At 48.7% G+C, this 20,373-nt stretch overlaps 1 protein-coding gene across 2 annotated transcripts in view; it reads left to right on the plus strand.

The window, feature by feature from the left end:
- LAMC1 (laminin subunit gamma 1) overlaps positions 1–20,373 on the plus strand; it is a 111,640-nt gene that overhangs the window by 54,104 nt on the left and 37,163 nt on the right. For both annotated transcript variants that reach the window (XM_032958817.2, XM_032958816.2), the window contains exons 2-3: positions 15,933–16,237; positions 20,168–20,298. In XM_032958817.2, coding sequence (XP_032814708.2) covers positions 15,933–16,237; positions 20,168–20,298 — 436 coding nt within the window. The remainder of the gene's footprint in view (positions 1–15,932; positions 16,238–20,167; positions 20,299–20,373) is intronic.

Consider the following 20,373-nt stretch of genomic DNA (forward strand, 5'->3'; position numbering starts at 1 on the left):
ACCAGAATGACCGTTTTGTCTCATGCGTGGAACCTACTTGCGGTGTTCAACCAACCCACACTGCTGGTCCAAAGAGTTTAGCTTTTCTGATTCTTGCCTCCCACCGCTCCGCACCGGAATTTCCTCCCATCGTCTCATCGCTATCACCCAAGGTCTTTTAACCTTGCTCAAATCCACAAAATGTACAAACGCTCATTTATTGTAGTGGCATTCGTGTCGTTTGTTGCTGGCCATTTGGCAATTTGGGGCTTTTTGGGCCTTATCAGCCCTGTCCTCAGCTACTGTGATACAACAACAACAAAAATCCATGCCTTTTAATGCCAGTGTGGGGGAACTGGGTATGAACCGTGTTCTATTTTTTTTTTAAATGCCAGTTTGGATTGCAGCCCCATGTAACTCGGGCTTCTGGATAAATGAGACCACCCCCCCCCCCCCCCCCCTGTGAAGGCTTCTCACTAAAATCACCGCCACCTCCAAAAGGTTTCACAAAAGCCTCTCTCACTCATTCCGCTGCGGGATTAACGATCGGTGGTGGTGTCACGGTGGCTTCCCGATGTTGCCAAAGGCGTTCTGTCAACGCACATCACTTTTTTTCGACGGTAAACTTTTTTTTGTTGCGCCCGGTGCAACCTTCCCGTGAAACGTCGAGCATTTTGAGGCATTCGAAACATTTAACATTTTAACATTTGAAAGAAACCATTCCCCACCCCCCCCCCCCTTGTTTAGGTTGATGGTGAATAGTGTCAAGAGGTAATCTCTTGACACAACGACATCCACCTTCTGTTTGGGGCCACTGAGTGCCTGTGGGATCTCATGCACGCCACGCATGTGTACCTAGGGCTTATATTTCTTAAGGCGTACAGAAAGCATTATATCAATGGGGCCCTTTTTGTCAGTGTCCAGGATATAACTGCTCGACCTGAGCTGTACGTTTTCTGATACTTGCATTGTGTTTGTACTGTTCGCATTTTGGCGTTCTCTGGTCTAACGCTGGTGAGACACGGCCATAAAGAAGGCTTTCGCTGGTGTAGGCCAATCAGTTTCAAAGACAATGCATCGTATTATCGCAGAATGTTTTGCCATAAGTATGTGCGGCTAATGCAACTGTTGATGCCTTGCAAAAGGTGTCTTAGTTGCTGTTTGAACATCTTAACACCTGTTTTACTGCCAGAGAGTAAAAACCTATTCCTATTTTTTCATTGGGAAAGCATTATGCCATCGCGCCAGATTAGAAACACGTACAATCGTTGTGTATTACCAGCCACGGTAACGATCAGAAGAAACATTGACACTTACAAAGAAAATGGGGGGGGGGGGGAGAAGTTGACAAGTGCATAAAGGACGGGGGAAGATCCATCAGAGGTTTTTGGGGTTAGCTCACGTAAATATATAAATGTTGTGTCGTTAAAACCCGCCACCACCCGACACAGCCAACTAGTAAAGGTTGTCACGTAAACAGATCGTGGCCAATTCGTCACTAGTACAGCACACCGGTGTGTTGGAGAGCCAAGCCACAACATTTACAATCTGAGTACGACAATGAAGCTAGTTGTAATTACTGGCGAAACGTCGTATTCTGATTTTAAATATTGAGGCTTGTCTTTAACGACACATTTATATATTTACGCGACCTAACCCAAATAAAACCTCTTATGGATGATATTGGTCGCGAAAGCCCTACTACGTGTCAAACTGACCGCGAAGATCTATGAATGCTTGGATTTACATCCGAGAGGACCGAAACAGGACGGCCCCATACATCTCCGAGTGTTAGAATGGTAAATCGGCTTTGGCAGACACTCGTGGAGAGAAAGGCGAGAAGATTTGGAGGACCGCGGTGGCGGCCAGGGGAGAGCGGCGCACCCACAGAGGTGGAGCGGTTGAGATGAGCTCGTGTGCAGCAGTGGCGTGGATTGTGGCGTCACGCGTGGAGATCAGTGGTGCGTGGGGATTGGTGGGGATCAGTGGTGCGTGGGGATCGGTGATGATCAGTGGTGCGTGGGGATTGGTGGGGATCAGTGGTGCGTGGGGATTGGTGAGGATCAGTGGTGCGTGGGGATCGGTGGGGATCAGTGGTGCGTGGGGATCAGTGGTGCATGGGGATCGGTGATGATCAGTGGTGCGTGGGGATTGGTGGGGATCAGTGGTGCGTGGGGATTGGTGGGAATCAGTGGTGCGTGGGGATCAGTGGTGCATGGGGATCGGTGGGAATCAGTGGTGCGTGGGGACAGTGGGGATCGGTGGGGATCAGTGGTGCGTGGGGATCGGTGGGGATCGGTGGGGATCAGTAGTGCGAGGGGATCGGTGGTGCGTGGTGCATGGTGGGAGGCTTTCATCCAGCAGTGCATAGACAATGGCTGATGATTATAAGATGCATTAGCTAAATCTTAAGAGGTCCCATAGTGCACCGGTGGGATTCCTAATGCCCGGTCACTGCCCAGTCAGGCTTACACCATGAAATATTTTAAAATTGTATTTAAAAAAAATCCCCCCATCCTGCCCATACTTTTTTTTCCTTTATCTGTTTTTCCGTTTTGTCTTTGGCTTTTTGGGCCGCTTTGTGCGTCAATATTTAACTAGCCAGAGCAGCTATTATTCTGAACTTTGCGAATCAGATTCGCATCTTGAAAAAAACAGCTGTTGCACCCCCACTCCACATTTTTGGTTTAGGAGACATCCACGATTTTCTTTTTTTTACAAAAATTAAGATTAACATTTGCCAACGTGTCAATTCGACCTCATCTACATTGGAAGAAACTTATTTTCCTGTCACTAAGTCCAGTCTGACAATCGCAGGGCTTGAGTATTTTTTTGTTTAATCACACAGTCAAGTAAAAGGCTCATTTTGACTAGAAGCAATTGGGAATCTCTGGTATTAATTCTCAACTATGTATATAACCTAAAATATTTGACCTAGGTCAAACAAAAAAAATTATGACCAAAATATGTTCACCATGGTATGGGGTTTTCACAATTTAGAAACGCTCTTATAATTCCTCCAATATTTGTTGTGTTGACGATTTGTAATAGTATTGTAAAAATTAAAAGCAATACGTGTAAACGCAAAGGGGTAGGTGGGGCGTGGGTGACACATTGAGGTATTTTTTCTGGGAGGGGGGGGGGGTATTTAAAACATTTCCAATTCACGAGCATTTTGCAGCTTGTACAGACGTGGCTCATTTCAAATCGCCATCTGTTTTGTTCACCCATCGCACACCGTTCAGTAGCTTTTGTGATGATGTCACCGCATTCTGCCGTTCTGACCGACATTCCCTTTCTTAGCTGCCCGGCTGCGGGCACGCAGTCTGGTGACCTGTACATCAACCCCTGTGTACGCCACTGTGGGTGCCCGTTGCTGCCAGCCACCCATGTGTGTCGGCGTGCGTGTGCGTGTGATGTATGTACGTGTGTACGCATGTTTCCCCCACTTCCCCACCTCCTGCATCTGCTGGCACGCTTTCACAAATACAGGGGGCGATGCCAAAATAAACTCGCACGGAAAGCTCTGCTGCGAATAAACAAGCCGGTTGTTGAAACACTCAGTTATGTGCAAGAGATGAAAAAACAACAATTATAGCGGTCACTTGAATTAGACTTTTATTTTGTGTTTTCTCTGTAATTTGGCAGCGGTGCGAGACCGCGTGGGCCAGGAAATGACATGTGAAGATCTGCGTAGCCGCAATTTGCGCTGAAGTCTAGTTCCAGTAGCGATGACCGTTACCCTTGGATATGCAGTTTAATTGCACCGAGCGCTCAGCAGGAAACTGGCAAGAGCAACAAAATATTTTTTCCCCCCCAGAAATCTCTGCGAGTTTGTCGAGTTTCGTCGTCCTTCCTCTTTATTTTTTGGTGGCTTTGTTGTTGAGGCAAACGTGGCTGGATGCCGACAACAACGCAATTGTCAGCCGTGGCTTTACAAAAAGGGTCTTTTGAGCCGTATTTAGGGAGGGGGGGGGGGTGCCTGGCTCATGGGCAGTCTTCGTGATGACTTTTCAGAGCTGGTGTTTGGGCATCGCCAAGCTGATAACATCTCTCGTCTATTGCCGTGATGCCTTAAGCCCCTCTGCCCGACGATCTGCGCTCTTAAGAGCGGTGGATGAATTCCTGGAAGAGCCATCGCATCTGAGCGATGCTGTCTGAGAAAGGGCACCGTGTAAGAAGAGTTGCGATTTAAGAGTGCTGCGCGATTGTAGCCTGCACGTTAGACGCAGGCTCAGTTTGTATTTATGGCCGATTAAAGATTAATTAGCGGTCTATAAAACCAAACTGCGGTACAATGAAGTGTGCGTTATCATTTAAGGCAATCGCAAACAATGCAATTGAGGCCTTTACAATTTAACTCCATTCTGCTGTAATTGTAATCAATGATTGTTTTTAAAAGTAAATTTATCTAGCTTGAAATTACTTTCCAGCTGTCGTTTATTGCTGCATCTCCATGTGTACTGTCCATATATTAAAAACAATTAACTTTTCTCTGGGTTTTTGCTGAATTGAAAAAAAACACTTTTTTTTTGCAACGGATGCAACCCAAGCTTGGTTACCTTGTCCTGATGTTCTCCTATGTAAGCCCGAGCTGTATATCATTGCTCTGGTCACAAAAGGCTCATTGAAGTCCCTTCTATTATGCATTCCAGCTAATGCATACCAGCTCGGGAGGATAAAGACGGAGGTCTCCACAGAGCATTTTAGCTCTGCCAGTAAATAACCAGCCTTTTGCGTCTGCATGCCAAAACGCCAGTGTGTGCGCATCCCAATTCACACAAAACCCCGCAGTATTTAAACAGATGCACCGCTTGCGAGGAGTGCATGCGTCGGGAGATGAAGTGCAGCGGTTAGCGCACCGCTATACGAACCGAGTTCGATTCCCACCGACGGCCACCGGGACACCAATGATGACTATCTGAACTGGTCCTTGGCCTCCCCTAGGTCGACTTGGCCTCTAATGTGTGAACATCGCTACGAGGGGGACAGCGGTGGCCGTGCGTGGTGCGCCACCCACCAACTGGTGTCGCCGTGCCCGACCGTAATAGGTGCTCGCGAACGACTCTCGCCCCAAAAAGTCTGTTAAGGCTATACGTGGGGGGCGGGGGGGGGGCATCTTTGTGTCTCTTTGTCTGCACGCGTGTGCGCGCGTGTGTTGCGAGCAGGCAGCAGCAACACCCCCCCCACCTCTCTCCCCAGCGATTCCGGAGGCGTTCCGCCCACAGCACCGGGTTATGCTTCATTATTTTGTCTGAAGATGTTTATCGGATCGCTATCTCAGTTTATCTCTTCGCCGCTTGCGTTGCGGCGCAGTGGCGGCTGTGACGGCAGCGGCGGAGGCGGCGGCGGCGGCGTCGTCGCTGGCTTCTTTTTGGTGGCCGCCGCTGCGTCTGGGGGCACGTTGCCGCTCGCGCGCGCCCCGCCGCTTTGTAGGGCGCGCGCGCCGCCGCCGCCCAGGGCGGTGGCGATTGGGCAGCGGTTCAAACGGCGCGCGCGTGCGCACGCGGGAGTGGGGGGGGGGGGGGTGGCCCCCCACCTCCCGCGCGCGCGCACGCGGGAGGGGGGGTGGCCCCCCTCCCTACCTCCCCTCGCGCCCCCCCCCCCCATCCAAACACACAGCACACCGATCGTCGGAAGGAACGAAAACAATGGGAGCCCTGTGCTGGCCAAAACTTGTTTGCGTGGTCTGAAACGCTCCCGGGGTTCCTCCTCTGCTGGCGCAGCATCCGTGATCAGAATAGGGCCCCCCCCCTCGCCCATACCCCCCCCCTCGCCCATACCCCCCCCCCCCCTCGTTTGCCCGTGTGGAAAGGGCTCGTTTCCCGTGCCGGTCCGGACAGTCTGAATATGTCTCGTTTTCGCGGTGATGGGCTGGCGTATCGCTCACAAAAAATGTTATTGAATACACTACTGCCTTAAAAAAAAAGTATATATAAATATGTATTCGAGGCCCCTAGGTCCATAATGCATCTCCTGGAGAAACATGTTCACGTACAGCCAATCCACTGCTGGATGACGAGGGCCTTTCAGATGCCGTGCGGAGGTTGGTGAAGGTGGGGGAGCAAGAGACGTTGGAACATAGAAGTAGAGTTCAACAATGGGCTTTGCTTCACTGCCCTCTTCTGACCACGCACGAGTGAGAAACACCTAATGTAATGCACAGTAATTGCCGTAAAGTAATGTTTTCCATTTTGTAAATTACTTTCACGTGTGTTTTCACGGTTTTCTTTTTTGTTAAAATGTTGAAAGTTACAATTGGTAAAAATTGCTTCTCAGGGACAAAGTCATTGCGTTGTTTGGATGTAGTAGTGTGGAGCTCCGCTGGATCAGTACAGAACGTAACATTCTCTTCACTAATATCTGTACTAACTTTTTTTTTTGCCAACAATTGTTTCCACGAGAACCATTTTACATAAATATGATCCAATGCGTAGTCTACATATTTACAGCAGAAATTGAAAAACACAAAGCACAGTGAGTTTGAGAATTGTTTGAAAGTAATTCCAAGTACTGACATTCTGAAGAAATATAATCAGTGTTTTTAAAACGTCTTTATTCCTGCAATCTTCCCCTGTGATCGTCTGCTGCTGTAATAGCGAAGTACAGTATATTGCCAATAGCGAATGCACCAGACTAAACAGCGATGCATCGGAGTCAAAACAGTCTTCTCCCCCAGATTGCTTTAATGGATCCCGCCCGTGTTCCAGACACAGAATGCCTGTTTCAGTCATCGGCTTCTCGTAAGTCACCCCACCGTCTTGCTGTGTCACTGCAGCTCGCGGTGGGTCTGGGGTGGCCGGTTTTTATTTGGAGGGCCATTTTTCTTTTTTACACCCAAGGAGTGGCCTCGGTGTGGTAATTAATATGCTCACCGTCGGACGCAGAAATAACACAGGTGTTGTTACGCAGGGGCACAGGCTTTCACAGGAACACAGCTTTAATCAATAAAGTGCATCGGTCTTGGTCCATGATGATGATGCAGCCAGATTTCTTTTCATGTCATTTAGTACATGCCTGAAGTGGTTGCTGTGGCACTACAAAGCATATAACCACCATGATTTATATTGAAGCCACGTGTTAATTCAAAATATTGGGAATATAATTCACGGAGTCCGACTCCATGGCATATAATAATATAATACCTTTGTCAATCTACTGCTGGATGAAGGCCTCTTCTTCCGAGGCATAGTTGGCGCAGGTTGGTGAAGGGTGGAGACACGACTGTGTTATAAATGACTCTCTACGGACGGACGCCACAGTCAATTCAAACTCGGGTGGCCAGGGCGTAGAGTGCAGTGGGCTCACCCGTTGTGCCACTGCTCAACTCTGTGGCATGCAGCCTCCGTACCATTGCAAGTACTTGTTGCATGCAACGATTTGTACCGTCGGGTCAATGTTTTTAATATTAAGGGAATTAAGTAAATACGCAGCACAATGCGTTTTTAATGGATTTTCAATCCAAACACACTATTCAGAGGCAACTGGGGTTTCCAAGCCATTTTTTAAAATGTTTTAGACATTTTCGAAAAAAACAAAACATGGTAGAGGTAAGCACAGGCGGGATTCAAAATACTCAATTTGATTAAAACCCGGTGTGTGTATAGACATTAGTAAAACATTTACCGCACATGCACGAATGTTGAGCAATATACTGTTACATGCAGCAAGTTCCTACAAAGGCCAACGTATACTTTTCCGAATATAACACAAAGACATCCCTGCCTCCATCCCCCTCCACCCCCGCGTCAGAGCTCGCCTTAGACTGGCCCCACAATTCCGTGCTGCGTCATCTGCTGAGGGATTTGTGGGGGTTAAGGAAGGATATATTTCTCCGAATGCCTGTATTATGGCGTTTTTGTTTTAAACCCATCTGGCCAGCAATTGTGCAAACCACTGATGTGGGATGGCTCTGCAATAGCTGATATTTACAATTGGATGCCAATAATTTTTTTCTTTGATTTTTTTGGGGGTCCTTATCCCCAACCATTTTATCCCGATTGTGTTTTTAAAGCCTGGTCATGAGATGAAGAATCCATTTGGATCTTGCACAGAAAGTGCAACCCTTCGTGTTAGAGAATGGCTCATAAAGTGGATAGGGGGCAGCACTTTACTGCAGAGAGTGGTCATCGCATGACAGTCAAACCAATGCTATTTCTATTTTTTTAATGTAATTCTCAGAGCTGGCATTTGATCAAGTTTTAATCGGTGAAGCGAATTGAATATGACGGTTAATATTTGTGTAGTAATTGGTGACCGGGCTGAGACCATTGACTTGCTACGCTTGAGAACCCGCTTTGATCACAGGCAGCTAAACCTATCATCGAACTCAGGATCTCAGCGGTGCCAGATCGGCGCTGTGACCTCTGAGCCACCCGGCAACTGGCCTCGATTTAGTTTTTTTTCTTTTTAAAGGTCCCACCTCGACACCGTGGTGTGTGCCAGTAAATGGCACCTCAAGCCCGTACATCTTAGCCACTGGAAATGTTGCCATGTGGCTCGGGCTGGTGGTGGGGGTGGAAGGGGGGAAGTCTGTGCTCTCAGCATGGAGTCTGAACAGCTGGGTGGCAGCTGAGGTCCTCTCCCGGCACCCTGGCACGTGGTTCTCCCACCCCTCCAATGCCGCCGTCACAGACAACCTCCAGGACCACCGGCGTTCAGCGTATCTAGTATTGAGTGGAGGGCTCCGCGCAAAAGAGATGTGCCTGGTTTGGTTAACTTTTGCAATACTAAATCATCTCCGTTGGTCTGTCCCGGGCACTTGCGTTTGACACGGACAATTTGGGGCATGCAGCGTTTGTTATTGAAGATTCATAGTGAGACAGCATTTCGAGATGATGGGTTGATGGGGAACTACGCTCGCACGTCAGATTGTCTCATTCCTCTGAACCTCCACACGTGGACCAACAACAACAACAACCACTGCCATTCGCCACTAAGTGGCGGTGACGTCACCAAGACGCTTGTGCCAGGCCATGTGTACCGCGGCATTGGTGTGACACGCATCGTATCGACGATCGTGAGAGTCTCAGGTGTTCACCAATAACATCTCAGCTCCGCTCGCTTCGAATGCTTCTGTGCTGCTGAACATCATTCAAGCTTTTATGTATATTTTTTTCCCCGCACGTTATCTTCACGTACGTATGTTGAAACTTATTTTGCACCGTAAGTAGCCAACCCTGCTAATCGGAGGCGTGGGGGTAAAGGACAACAAACTAAACACAAAGCAGTCCTAAAGAAATTAGTGTTTTAACCTCGACATTCAGCGAAGTAGTAAAGACTGCTGTCTGATTATGGTTGTTTTATAATGGACTATACCTTTTAAGGGACAGCCTGCACATACATAGCAGATCCAAGGCAGCGGGTTTTGCACGCCCTTTTGCAACCATTTGTCAATCCACTGCTGCGTGAAGTCCTTGCCACGCCGTGTCCATTGTGGGGGTTGTCTGACCGTTCTTCCCACGCTGATCAGTGCGGGCTTACGAAGAGGGGGGAGGGTTCAGATATCACTCGCCACTGATGTTAGCCGTGGCCGGGAATTTAACCCAGAGTGCAATTAGCAGCACACTAACCACTGTGCTGCTCCTCCGCTGCTACCTCCTACAGAATGCTCAATTTTGTATCTTGAAAAATCCCAGATGGTCGCTGTATGGCTTATATGGTGAACACTTTGTGCAGAGCTTGAAGGGGAACTGTCGAATGTTGTAAAGAACTAGGCTCATCGAAGCGGCTCTAGAAGTACTTCTGTGGCGTCTACTTCTCGCGGGAACATTCCCTAACACGTCATAATGCACGCTCACGGCTCGGTGACATTTCTGCAAAGGCTTGGTGACACGCCTGCTACTAAAACGTTTGGTGTATAACCGCTAACAACCATTTAAAATAAACACCACAGAACAAAAACATCTCCCGGTTAGTTCCCGCGGTCTGCGAAGAGGGGGTGGGGGGGCAAGCGAAACCCCCCCCCCCTACCGAGCGCCACCCTCGATGTGTGAACGCGAAGTCGCGAGCCCCGCGACCGTTGCCTCTGCCGCCCGAGACAAATGATGGGCAGCGGTTCACGCCAGCGCGCCGTGACGGTACGCACGGTGGTAACGCCGCCCCGTGCGAAATCTGTGTGGAGGGGAGGGGGAGGGAAGAGGAGGGGAGGGGAGAGGAGGGGAGGGTTCGTGTCCACGCACGTCCGCGCGCGTCGTGAGCGCGCGGAATGCGAATGCCTTATTGGGGAGGAGGGGTGGTGGGGGATTCCCTGCAGGTGTTTGGTTTGGAGTGAGTGAGCGAGCTAGTAAGCCTTCGCCTGCCTGTGGCTCCGCGCATGCCTGGTCTGTGTTAGGATGGGAGAGCGGTTGAGTCGCGTGCTGCTGCTGTGTGCAGAGGGTGTCCCCAACTCCACCAGGGTCTCTCCTTGATGGGGAACTCCTCTGAGAGCCACCTGTTGCGTCTGGACCAGGTGTCGGCAAACCAAAATAACAACCGGAGTCGTTTATTTTTCGAGTTTAGGAGAAAAATCAATATTTCAAGAGCCCACAATGCACGTGTACACATCCATAGATACATGACGTCACGGAAAAGTCCGTAAAAAGAGCTTGCAGATTGCCGACCGCTCATCTCGGACCCTGCTTCTCCTCTCATTTACTGGGATCCCACTATCCTGGGACGCGTGATTTCAAGGTGTTGGCTGCCCCAGGGCCTAACTGCCAGCAGTCGTGTGTGGCGTCTTCATCCTGAGACGTGTGGCTCTCCTGGTGTCTGTCCCTCACCAGTGACCCGCTTCTCGAGGGACTCTGTATCTATTTCCTGAAACCCAATTCTTCGCTTCTCTGTTTTCTAGTGTGACCCATCTCCTGTTTCGGGCAACTATGTTCGGTGATTCTGTGCTGGCACGTGGTGCACAAGCACAAATAACAAAACCAAAGTGAAGCAAATTGGGCAATAACACCGCCATTTAAAAGGAAATATATTCCAAGGGCAAAGTGTCGGTCAATGGCCCTTCATAGCACATAATAGAGGGGCCACCGGGGGTTGCATTATGTTTCATTTACACAGCACCTTGAGATGCGAAACTACAATACATTACAAACCTTCTCACAGGCTGCACCGTCGAAGCACAGCACTGCTGATCTTGAGCCGCCCACCACCACCCAGCAAAAGCATCGCCTTCCCAGCAAATGGTTACTCGCGCGACAACACCGATCAGAGCAATAATTTTTACAACAATTAGGTCCTAAATGCATCAGCGGTTTATTTTTAATGTTCGTACAAGTAACAACATTTCACGGCTCAATTGATCCTCAGGATAAAAGCAAAATGGAATTATTTTGGGCGTCTTTTTTTATTTGCATGAACACCTGAAATGCAAACGTTCACATCAATTAAACGGAACACCTCCCTGCGTGCCTCCTTTGCTTTGTTTATCGGCTCACAAGCTCGGCTCGTACGTAGGCCAGGCTGGGCCAGTTCCACAATGCCCGCTGGGTTGTCTGGTGGGCATTGTGCCACAGAACAAAATTACAAGCCTCCTTCCACCACCACCACACCCCCCGCTTAGCAGCTGGTCATCTTCAGGGCCTCAATTTTCATCGCGCGTGTGAGACTCGGAACAGCTGGAAGCAAATGAAGGAAATCATTAGGGGAAAGGTCTGAGAAAGTGCCTTGACACTTTCAAATACCCATCGTTGGTCCCCTTTTACTCACGAGGCAGCTGCCAATTGTCGCATTCCGCTGGTCCTCCTCTACCCGCCCCCACCTCCCCCAAAAAACAAAATTCTTTGCAAGAAATCCATAATTTGTGAGGTCAATGATTGGCGCGGCGCTTTGTTATGTAACAGAGCGCGCATATCGGGTCAATATGCCTGCTGACAACCCGACGACATGCGTTTCACTACGGTTCCCGTATTTACGTGCTTCTTCTGCCGGAGAGTTCACATTTCTTGGTGGGGATCAAAAGATTTGAAGTCGATAGGCCCTTTTATCGGTGGATTTTGGTGATTGCGCTGAAATCGGAGGGCCCTTGAAGCGGAGGCAATCTGCAGCGTCTGGTTTAAATGTGCCTTGGGGGGAAAAGCTTCAAAGCGGTCACCCAAAGAGTTGCTCGCCCATCCCGCCTTGGCATCTCACCACCACCCCCTCCTTTCCTCCAAACTCTTGTCCCTGGGATTCCAGTAAACAAAAGGGATGCTTTTGTCCTCGGCTTCTTTATTTACTTCTATGATTTGCTCGTGTTTGGTGGGGGGTGGGCGTGAGAGGTCACGTTGATCAAACACCTGGGTGCGACTTTGTGGCATCATTACGGCAGGAAATGACACCATAATGCCACCCCACAACGCCCTGCGGGCCTCTCAAACGGAGTCTGCTTTTTAGCAGTGGTTAGCTATCCCTGCTACACGGTTATCGTGTCCCCCCTCCGCCATACAGACACTCTGCATGTACGTACGTTGAACTTCTTTCGCACCGTATGTAGCCAACCGTACAAATTGGAGGTTCTCCAGCTTCTTGAGAGGAATGCCCTAAATAGGATTGTTTTATCAACACAGAGAGCGTGTGTGAGGTTAAGGTTCTCCAATCCCCCCCCCCCCCCACTCGAAGCTCGCTTCGTCAAGAAGGAATTTATTCTCGTACGTCACGCACACTGCCGTGTTCCGCTGAGCGTTTTTTTGCATTTTAACGCGAATTATTACGATTTTTTAGATCTGCAATTATCTGCATGCCAATGACAAAATTACCCAGAATGCACCCGATCTCATAAAACTAAGCAAAGGTTGACCCTGGATATTGCTTAGATGGATAACCACCATGGCACACCAGGTTGTCATAGGCTGCTGCGGCACTGTGCTATATGTGCTGGTCAGCAAAATACAATACATTGTTTTACAGCACGCTCCCACATATATGCTCCCCCTCCTTCACAAACCCGCACTGACCAGTGTGGTGAAGTATGACCACGTAACCTCTGTGGCCTGCAAGGTATGAGGAAGTCCCCCATCCATCAGTCGATTGGCAATGCAAAAAATTATACCTTTGTTTTATGAATGAATGAATGAAAAAAACGATTTCAAAGAGGTTTCAAATAGATGAATGTCAGGGTCTAAAACGCACTTATCTCTCGAGTGCTGGGTTTGTGCATTGAAAGCCCCCCCCTCCCACGCCAGGCCAGCAGAGTTCCGTGCCAGATGCAGAATCAACTTTTCTTTTCAGAGGAGACACATGGAGAAGGAGGAGTTCCCCCCCCCCAACCCGCCCCCCAAAAGCTTCTGTTCACTTCAACTGTGGCCATAAAACGCCGCCCAATATTGCGCAGGCATGTTGGTGGTTTTTTTTCCGACATTTATCTTCCAGCCTCGAAAAGGTTTAGTGCTGCAACATCTGTTTTTGACAATTCGGCTTCTGTTAAACGAAAACCTCCTTTTTTGCTCTTGGAGAGGATTTTTTTGTTGTTGTTTTAGTTGATTGTAAAAGCAGTGTCAGAGTCCATGACTAAGGCATTGTGCGAAAGAATCTCTGCAATCAGCCACCACAACTCTCCTGTCGAACCTCTCTGTGTTTTAATCTTTACCCAGCCACTCTCCCCCCATGTTTGTACTCTATACTCGCCCATTCTCTCGGGAGCCCTCTCCCATCATCACCGCCCACATTCTCTCCCACCCACCCCACCATTTTACTCCGTTCATCCTTTAGAATCCACCGTAGGGATTAGTAGCCATGTTTGTGGTGTGTACTCTCCCGCTGTTTTACAAATAAACACCACGGTTCCCACACAGAGCAGCAAGGAAAACACGACCAAATGGAGCTCAGGTGCAGTTGCCAGGTGTTGTTTTATCATTATTCCTGTAGAAACTGGGGGGGGGGGGGGGGGGGGCATGGGGAGGGGGGGTCACGGACCCAGCTGGGCCATTACAGCGTGAAGTTAACAAACTATTTGAACGCTTTCCGTCAATGATGAGAAACTCATTGGGCGCAAAGATGCGGTGTGCAGGCTGGAAACAAATAAGAGCAAGAAGTAGGATGTCTTGATTGTGGAAGTCGTCATTGTTACCATGGGATCAGTCCTCCCATCATGCCTTGCATGACAAGTGACCATCGCCATCCACATTTACATGTAAATATTATTTTAGTTCATCGGTCTAAGGACAGAGTTATGTTTATATTTCAGTTTCCCCATGATGGTCCTCAACAGCACGTAGTGAATTTGTACACTGCGGGGACAGTTTGGCACTGCCGAAGGACCGACGGTACTTTCTCACCATTTACGGAAAAGTATTGGAATTGGTTTACGGTGAAGTTGGCTCTCGAAGCTTTGGCTGGACCGCAGGATTCACTGGGGGAATCTCATCCACCGGCGTCTTTGCATGCCGAGAGCATTAACGAGAGAGAGATCCTGTTAGCTCCAGGGCCGGGAAGCTGCCGCTGTGCATGGATTAAAGAGCCTTGTGATCAGGTTTATTTGTGCAGAATAAAGAATAATAATTTTAAAATAACCGTGCCTTAGGGAAAGCACTTCCCCCCCCCCTCCCCCCATCAACCCTGGCGTGTCCATGAAGTCTGTGGCACACATCCGCTCTCCCCCCCCCCCCACTCGTGAGAAGCCTCGATGACCTCAAACTCGTCAAGTGAAATGTGCCGTGCGTCTTCCGTGTTTGTTGCCATCGAATTCCCGGCGGTTCGGAGGGGGGGGGATGCACACTGACGTCACCGCCGAGGGATGCGAGCGACGCGCGATGATTGGGTGTGTGACGTCCTGCCACGCTAACTGTGGCGATGATCGTAATGACAGGTCATTATGGCTTTTGCTGGTCTGGCGTATGACAATGGGTGGATTTGTTTTCATCCTCCTTGATTGGGAACATTGACTTGTGCTCTGCTTTTTAAAGGATAATAAGTACACTTCGGAAAATAACTCTGCATTTGGGGGGGAAGCGACAAAATATTTTGATACTTTGCTAAAATACACTGCCACACTCGGTTCAAAGTACCAGAAATGTCCTCTTGCTCTACGGTGTTTGCGTTTTAATTTTTTCGAACATCTCTGCAATGTGCCGTACAATGTTTTCTGTAAAAGGGTATGAGTTGATTTTTTATGTCCGTGAATAGAAATGTCCATAAAGCGTCACCGTTGTAAGTGCCCATGAGAGACTGCACGTGTTGTTTGCTTCAATACAGAAAATGCACAAATATTTACGATTAGCACAGTTGGCTACGTAAGGTGCGAAATAAATTCTACATACATACAAATGCAAGAAATGCTATTCGAGTCTGCCAGAATTTCCTTTGCACGTCCCCTATAAATCTGTAAATTACGAGAAAACAACCAACGCCCATTATTTACGTTTTTATTTACCCAGGAAAGCCTTGCCAGGTCACACAAAACATACCCATACAAAGCGATAGATAACACAAAAATATCCAAATATATGGCTTACAAAAAAAATCGGTTGCCGTATTACATTTGATATTCCTGCCATTCGTAGGCTATACAGAAGGGGCTAGTTTTCACAGATGGGTATAGTCTTCCAATACGGGGCAATGTTGCCAATATGGTTTCGTCCAATTAAATAATTTTAAGACGATTTAAAAAAAAGACATTTGGCAATTTTTGACCACATTACCATCTCCTGGCCTACACCGTACGACACCTAAGTACCCCTTGGCAGCCTCCCATTCAAGCACGAGCCAGGCTCAACCCTGCTCGGCTTCCGAGATCTCGCAAGGATCGTTTGGCTTCGCCGGGGATAACGTTGCGCCCGCCGCGGCACGCCCGCGTGCGTTTCGTTTTCCGTGTGCAGGCAAGCCGCTCGACATCACGACGTTCGCTTCAGGGAGCATGATTTGTTTCGTGGGGATGAAGTTTGTTTCTCTGATCGTGGCACGTGGTTTTTCGCGCGCGGGAAAGGCACGGAGTTCGACCATCGCACACCGTGTTCCGTACTGATGGCGGCGTTCCGCTCGCGGTCGCGCAGGCAAGGCGTTCGACATCACGTACGTTCGCCTCAAGTTCCACACGAGCCGGCCCGAGAGCTTCGCCATCTACAAGCGCGCGTCGATGGATGGCCCGTGGACGCCGTACCAGTACTACAGCGGCTCCTGCGAGCCCACCTACGGCAAGCGCAACCGCGGCTTCCTGCGCTCGGGAGACAACGAGCAGACGCCGCTGTGCACCGACGAGTTCAGCGACATCTCGCCGCTCACGGGAGGGAACGTCGCCTTCTCCACGCTGGAGGGGCGGCCCAGCGCCTACAACTTCGACAACAGCCCCGTGCTGCAGGTGCCGCCCCCCCCCCCCCCCCCCGGCTCTCTCACTCGCTAGGCTGCGTCGGGTCACCGGCGACGTTCGGTATTCTCACGCCGTTCTCGCGAGGCAGTCGCGAAGGCGTAGCACAGACGAGTGTCGTGTGCGGTAGCTTGGGGTGGCGGAGGTGGGGGGGGCGTTATTGCTCGGAGGTTTTACCCAATGCAGTAACTTGCGCGTAACATTTCATGTCTGTAAAAAATGTGAGCCGGCACACACGGCCTACTCTCGCATGTAACATCACAGCATCTTTTAACTTCTAATAACACCACGGGATATTTATCGTCCGCAAGTGAAGCAGGCGGACGCGTAATTTTGCTCAATACGCCCGCAGTATGAATCGTGGCGGCCACTCGGCTATAACCGTAACTTCTGCAGCAAGCGGCAACTGCCAGGGTCAGGGGTTATGTTGAAGATAAATTGTTTGATCTTCAAGAGCGCATGACGGAAGAATTCAAAACTATCACACGTGACATGTTGCCGAACACCTGGGGGACTCTTTCAAATTTCAATACAATGTATGTCACTAACATGAAGGCAGACGCTCTTACGATAACATCTTTTTACTACCGAGTGTGTGTGTGTGCAGCTTCATCAAAGTAGCTCAAACTACCGCTGTATATAATTCTAATTATCTGATTTAATGGATGATAGCCTCTACGGAGTGATGATGAAATTGGTTCGTGCGCAGGTGCTGTGTGGATTATTACATCGTAGGATCGTGAGAGATGGTGGCAGATTGGGGAGGCCTTCATCCAGCGGTGGATTCTATTCTCTTATTGCGTGTGGCAGGAGCAAAATATGCTCAGGAACTAAAGGCCAAGGCCGAGGTCTACTGGCCATGACAAGAGGGCATCATCAGGAGAGATTGTTTTGTAGTTTTGCTCGTCTCCCCCTCCATTTGAAGGAGCGCACAGTCTTCCGTGAATTACGATGTTGTCCATAATGTTGGTTGCATGGCCACAATCTCACCTTGGCCAGTGGATTTTGACCATGGCTGATGACAATGATGACAATGATGGTGATATCCCTATCGACACCCTTTGTTATTTTGTTCACGATGGGTGGATTCTATAATAAGAGCAAGGGGGGGGGGGGTGGGCTGCCAGTGACCGCGGTAAGGCCGAGGTAGAGTGTAAATTTTGATTTAACTTTCGTGACTGCAGGAATTCATATTCTTTGGTTCTTTCTGTAAAGTCACGTAGATAGAAAATGTGAGGTTTTTTTATATTTTCTATTTTGTTATTTTCCATCTACGTGACTTTGCCGAAAGAACCAAAGAATATGAGGTAGAATATTAGAATATGAGGTAGTGTGTCGTCGCCGCTGCAGCTCGTACGAACCCGAGTCGCTCATCGCCAGGCGTTGGAATTAAGTGGCTCGCGTGCTCTTGGCAACGCAACGACTGCACATTTTTTTTAAATAGCGCAACCCGATACCTGGTCGGGGTTTTCATTCACGTTAACTTCTACTAACGTGCATTCTGCAAGTCTTTTTTTCCAATTACCTCAGATCTTTTTAATGGTTTCTGATCGGCTCCTTGAAAAAAAACTCGTAATAAACAGTTATAACAAAATAAAATTATGGCATCGGAAACAGAAAAATAGTTACGTTAGAATGAAGGCCCGTCATCTAGGGTTTGCTTAATTTTTTTAAATCTGCCTTTTTGTTTTATTTTTTGTATTCTTGAGTGCTTTGGTCAATCTTTGATCATCCCGCCTGTAATTGTATCGTGATGTTACACTGTGAAGGGTCCCACAGACCAGTGTTCCAAGTCTGCACGTGGATCTCCCTTTTTATAACCACATGGTAACATCCACATTGGCTAGACACCTTTGGCATGGTCTTGTGCCAGAGGGAGACGAACCCTGTCGTTGTTTCTCTTTATTTGCAGCACGTTGTAAAACACATGAAAATATATAGTGGTCACCTCCCAAGGCAACTTGCAGTTTGCCAGACTCCACACCCAGAATCGTGATCACATCTCCCCCGCAGTATTCCAATTCCCTCCACTGGCTTCCAATAGAGCCATTGGATCAACTTCAAGGACACACTCGGAATCGTCAAGATCTCGCGTAGAATCCTCCCTCCCTCTCTCCTCTCTTGTCTCGCTCTGCTCCTTCCTCGCTTGCCCTCGATGCTTCCCTCGCTCATTGGGAGCTCGCTTCTCCTCTGCTGCCTCTGTACTTTGGAACGATTTGTCCCCAGCTGTCCATGCTCTTGACTCCCCCCTGCCCCTTGTTCAAGTCCAGGGCTCGAGACTGTGTCCTCTTCTCTCCTCCGCCGAATGACTCTCATCTTAAATGTATACGTTAAATATAATTATACAATAAGGTATAAGCATTTTTGCCCGTGATGAACATGGTCCGCTGTTTTACGCAGAGTCATGAGATGCAGTTGCATTTACACGTTGCACAAATCCGAATTCCATTGCAGTGTACGTGAAAATATGTTGCGTTTATCTTGGACTTTTTTTTTGCACCGTACGTAGCCAAACGTACATAGGAATTGATTTTTTTTACAACGGCAACAAAAAGCATCTCCATTCAATTTCTGACGGTCATTAAAAAAAACCGAAGGTGATGAAGAACATCGCAATTGTTCGTGCTGGCCGGACAAAGGGTTGGGCTGCCACCTATCGGTCACGCTGTGCTCGGTGAAACGTGAAGAGATCTCCGCGATGGGGACACAACCCAACTTCCTGTTTTTATTTCACACCTTTAATACACACACGCGCGCGCGGAGCTTTCACCAGATCATTGCTCACACGCGTGGACCGTGTCACCTAGAGGCCGATGCGGTGCGTGACCATCTGGTGTCCAAAAACAAAAAAGAGGCTCTTCAAAGTGAAAGCCAGCTTGTGTCGGCGCCGCTGTCGATGCTGTGAGGTTATCCGTTGGCGTGCGATGATTCACGCTTCTTGTAAGAGCGACAGATTTTTATCTGGTGTCATCGGTTCTTACCTTTTGCTTTCACGTTAATTGCACGGTGTAAACGCGTGCACGTATATAGTGGCCACTTACCAAGGCCACTTGTCATTGCCAGACCGACCGATCCATACCCGTGTACGTGCACTGGACATGTGTGAAGAAGAGCTTCATAGCTCATCGGATTCCTTCAGTCTAAATAAAGTTTGCGACTCTGTTATTTCCATTTTCTACACGTTTATCACGAGTGTAGACGCTACTTTAAATTTACGAATTGAACGTGACATGCTCCGGAAAGACCATAGGTTAATAGACTATCCGTTATATTCGTTTTTACGTGGATAGTAGTACTTTTTATATATTTTTTCATATTCATGCGAGGATTTTAAATGTTAATGGAGAGGTAATTAACCTACAGTCCCCCGTTGGCCAACAACGGCCTAATACTTAATTTGATACCACTTTGAAATGGCCCTCAAACAATATTTATCTACCACTACAAGTATCTTCGTCACACTTATTGGGTACTGAACTGAAATATTGCCAACTTGGGAACTGTTTATAATTTTAACACATCCCCCCTCCCCCTTACTGAAGTTGTCACCTGTTTTGGTTTTCCCAGGATCATCTTTTTTTTAGATAGTTATCTTGGGAAATACTGTACAGCATATTATTCCTGTGACATTTAAAACTTCAGTTTTTTTGTCGATTGGTGTAATAATACGCCGCTCAAGACAACGCTGCATTTACGTTTCAGTTCCTCACCTCCTCCAGCGTCGTGAGATACTGATAAGTGACCGGTGTGTAAAGGACCTCCAGAAGGTGGCAGCCCTATTCTCCACGCCGGCATTCATTCTATCGCGCCGCGCCGCTTGCAAGACGTGGGCAAGCCGTGCGATGCCGCTGCTGGATAGACGGCCGAGGCTCGTGCGATCGCACACGGCCTTGTGACCGCGCCTCGTCGTCTTGCCCGCCGCAGGACTGGGTGACGTCCACGGAAATCCGCGTGACCCTCAACCGCCTCAACACGTTCGGGGACGAGGTGTTCAACGACCACAAAGTGCTGCGATCCTACTACTACGCCATCTCCGACTTCGCTGTCGGCGGCAGGTTCGTACCATCCCAATCGAGAGGTGGCTGTTGTCCCGTCACGGTGGAGAAATGTTAACTACCTCGCCTGGTATG

Source organism: Petromyzon marinus, chromosome 22 (assembly GCF_048934315.1).
Source record: "Petromyzon marinus isolate PM22_M1 ecotype Great Lakes invasive population chromosome 22, UKy_Petmar_22M1.pri1.0, whole genome shotgun sequence".
Classification (NCBI taxonomy): domain Eukaryota; kingdom Metazoa; phylum Chordata; class Hyperoartia; order Petromyzontiformes; family Petromyzontidae; genus Petromyzon; species Petromyzon marinus.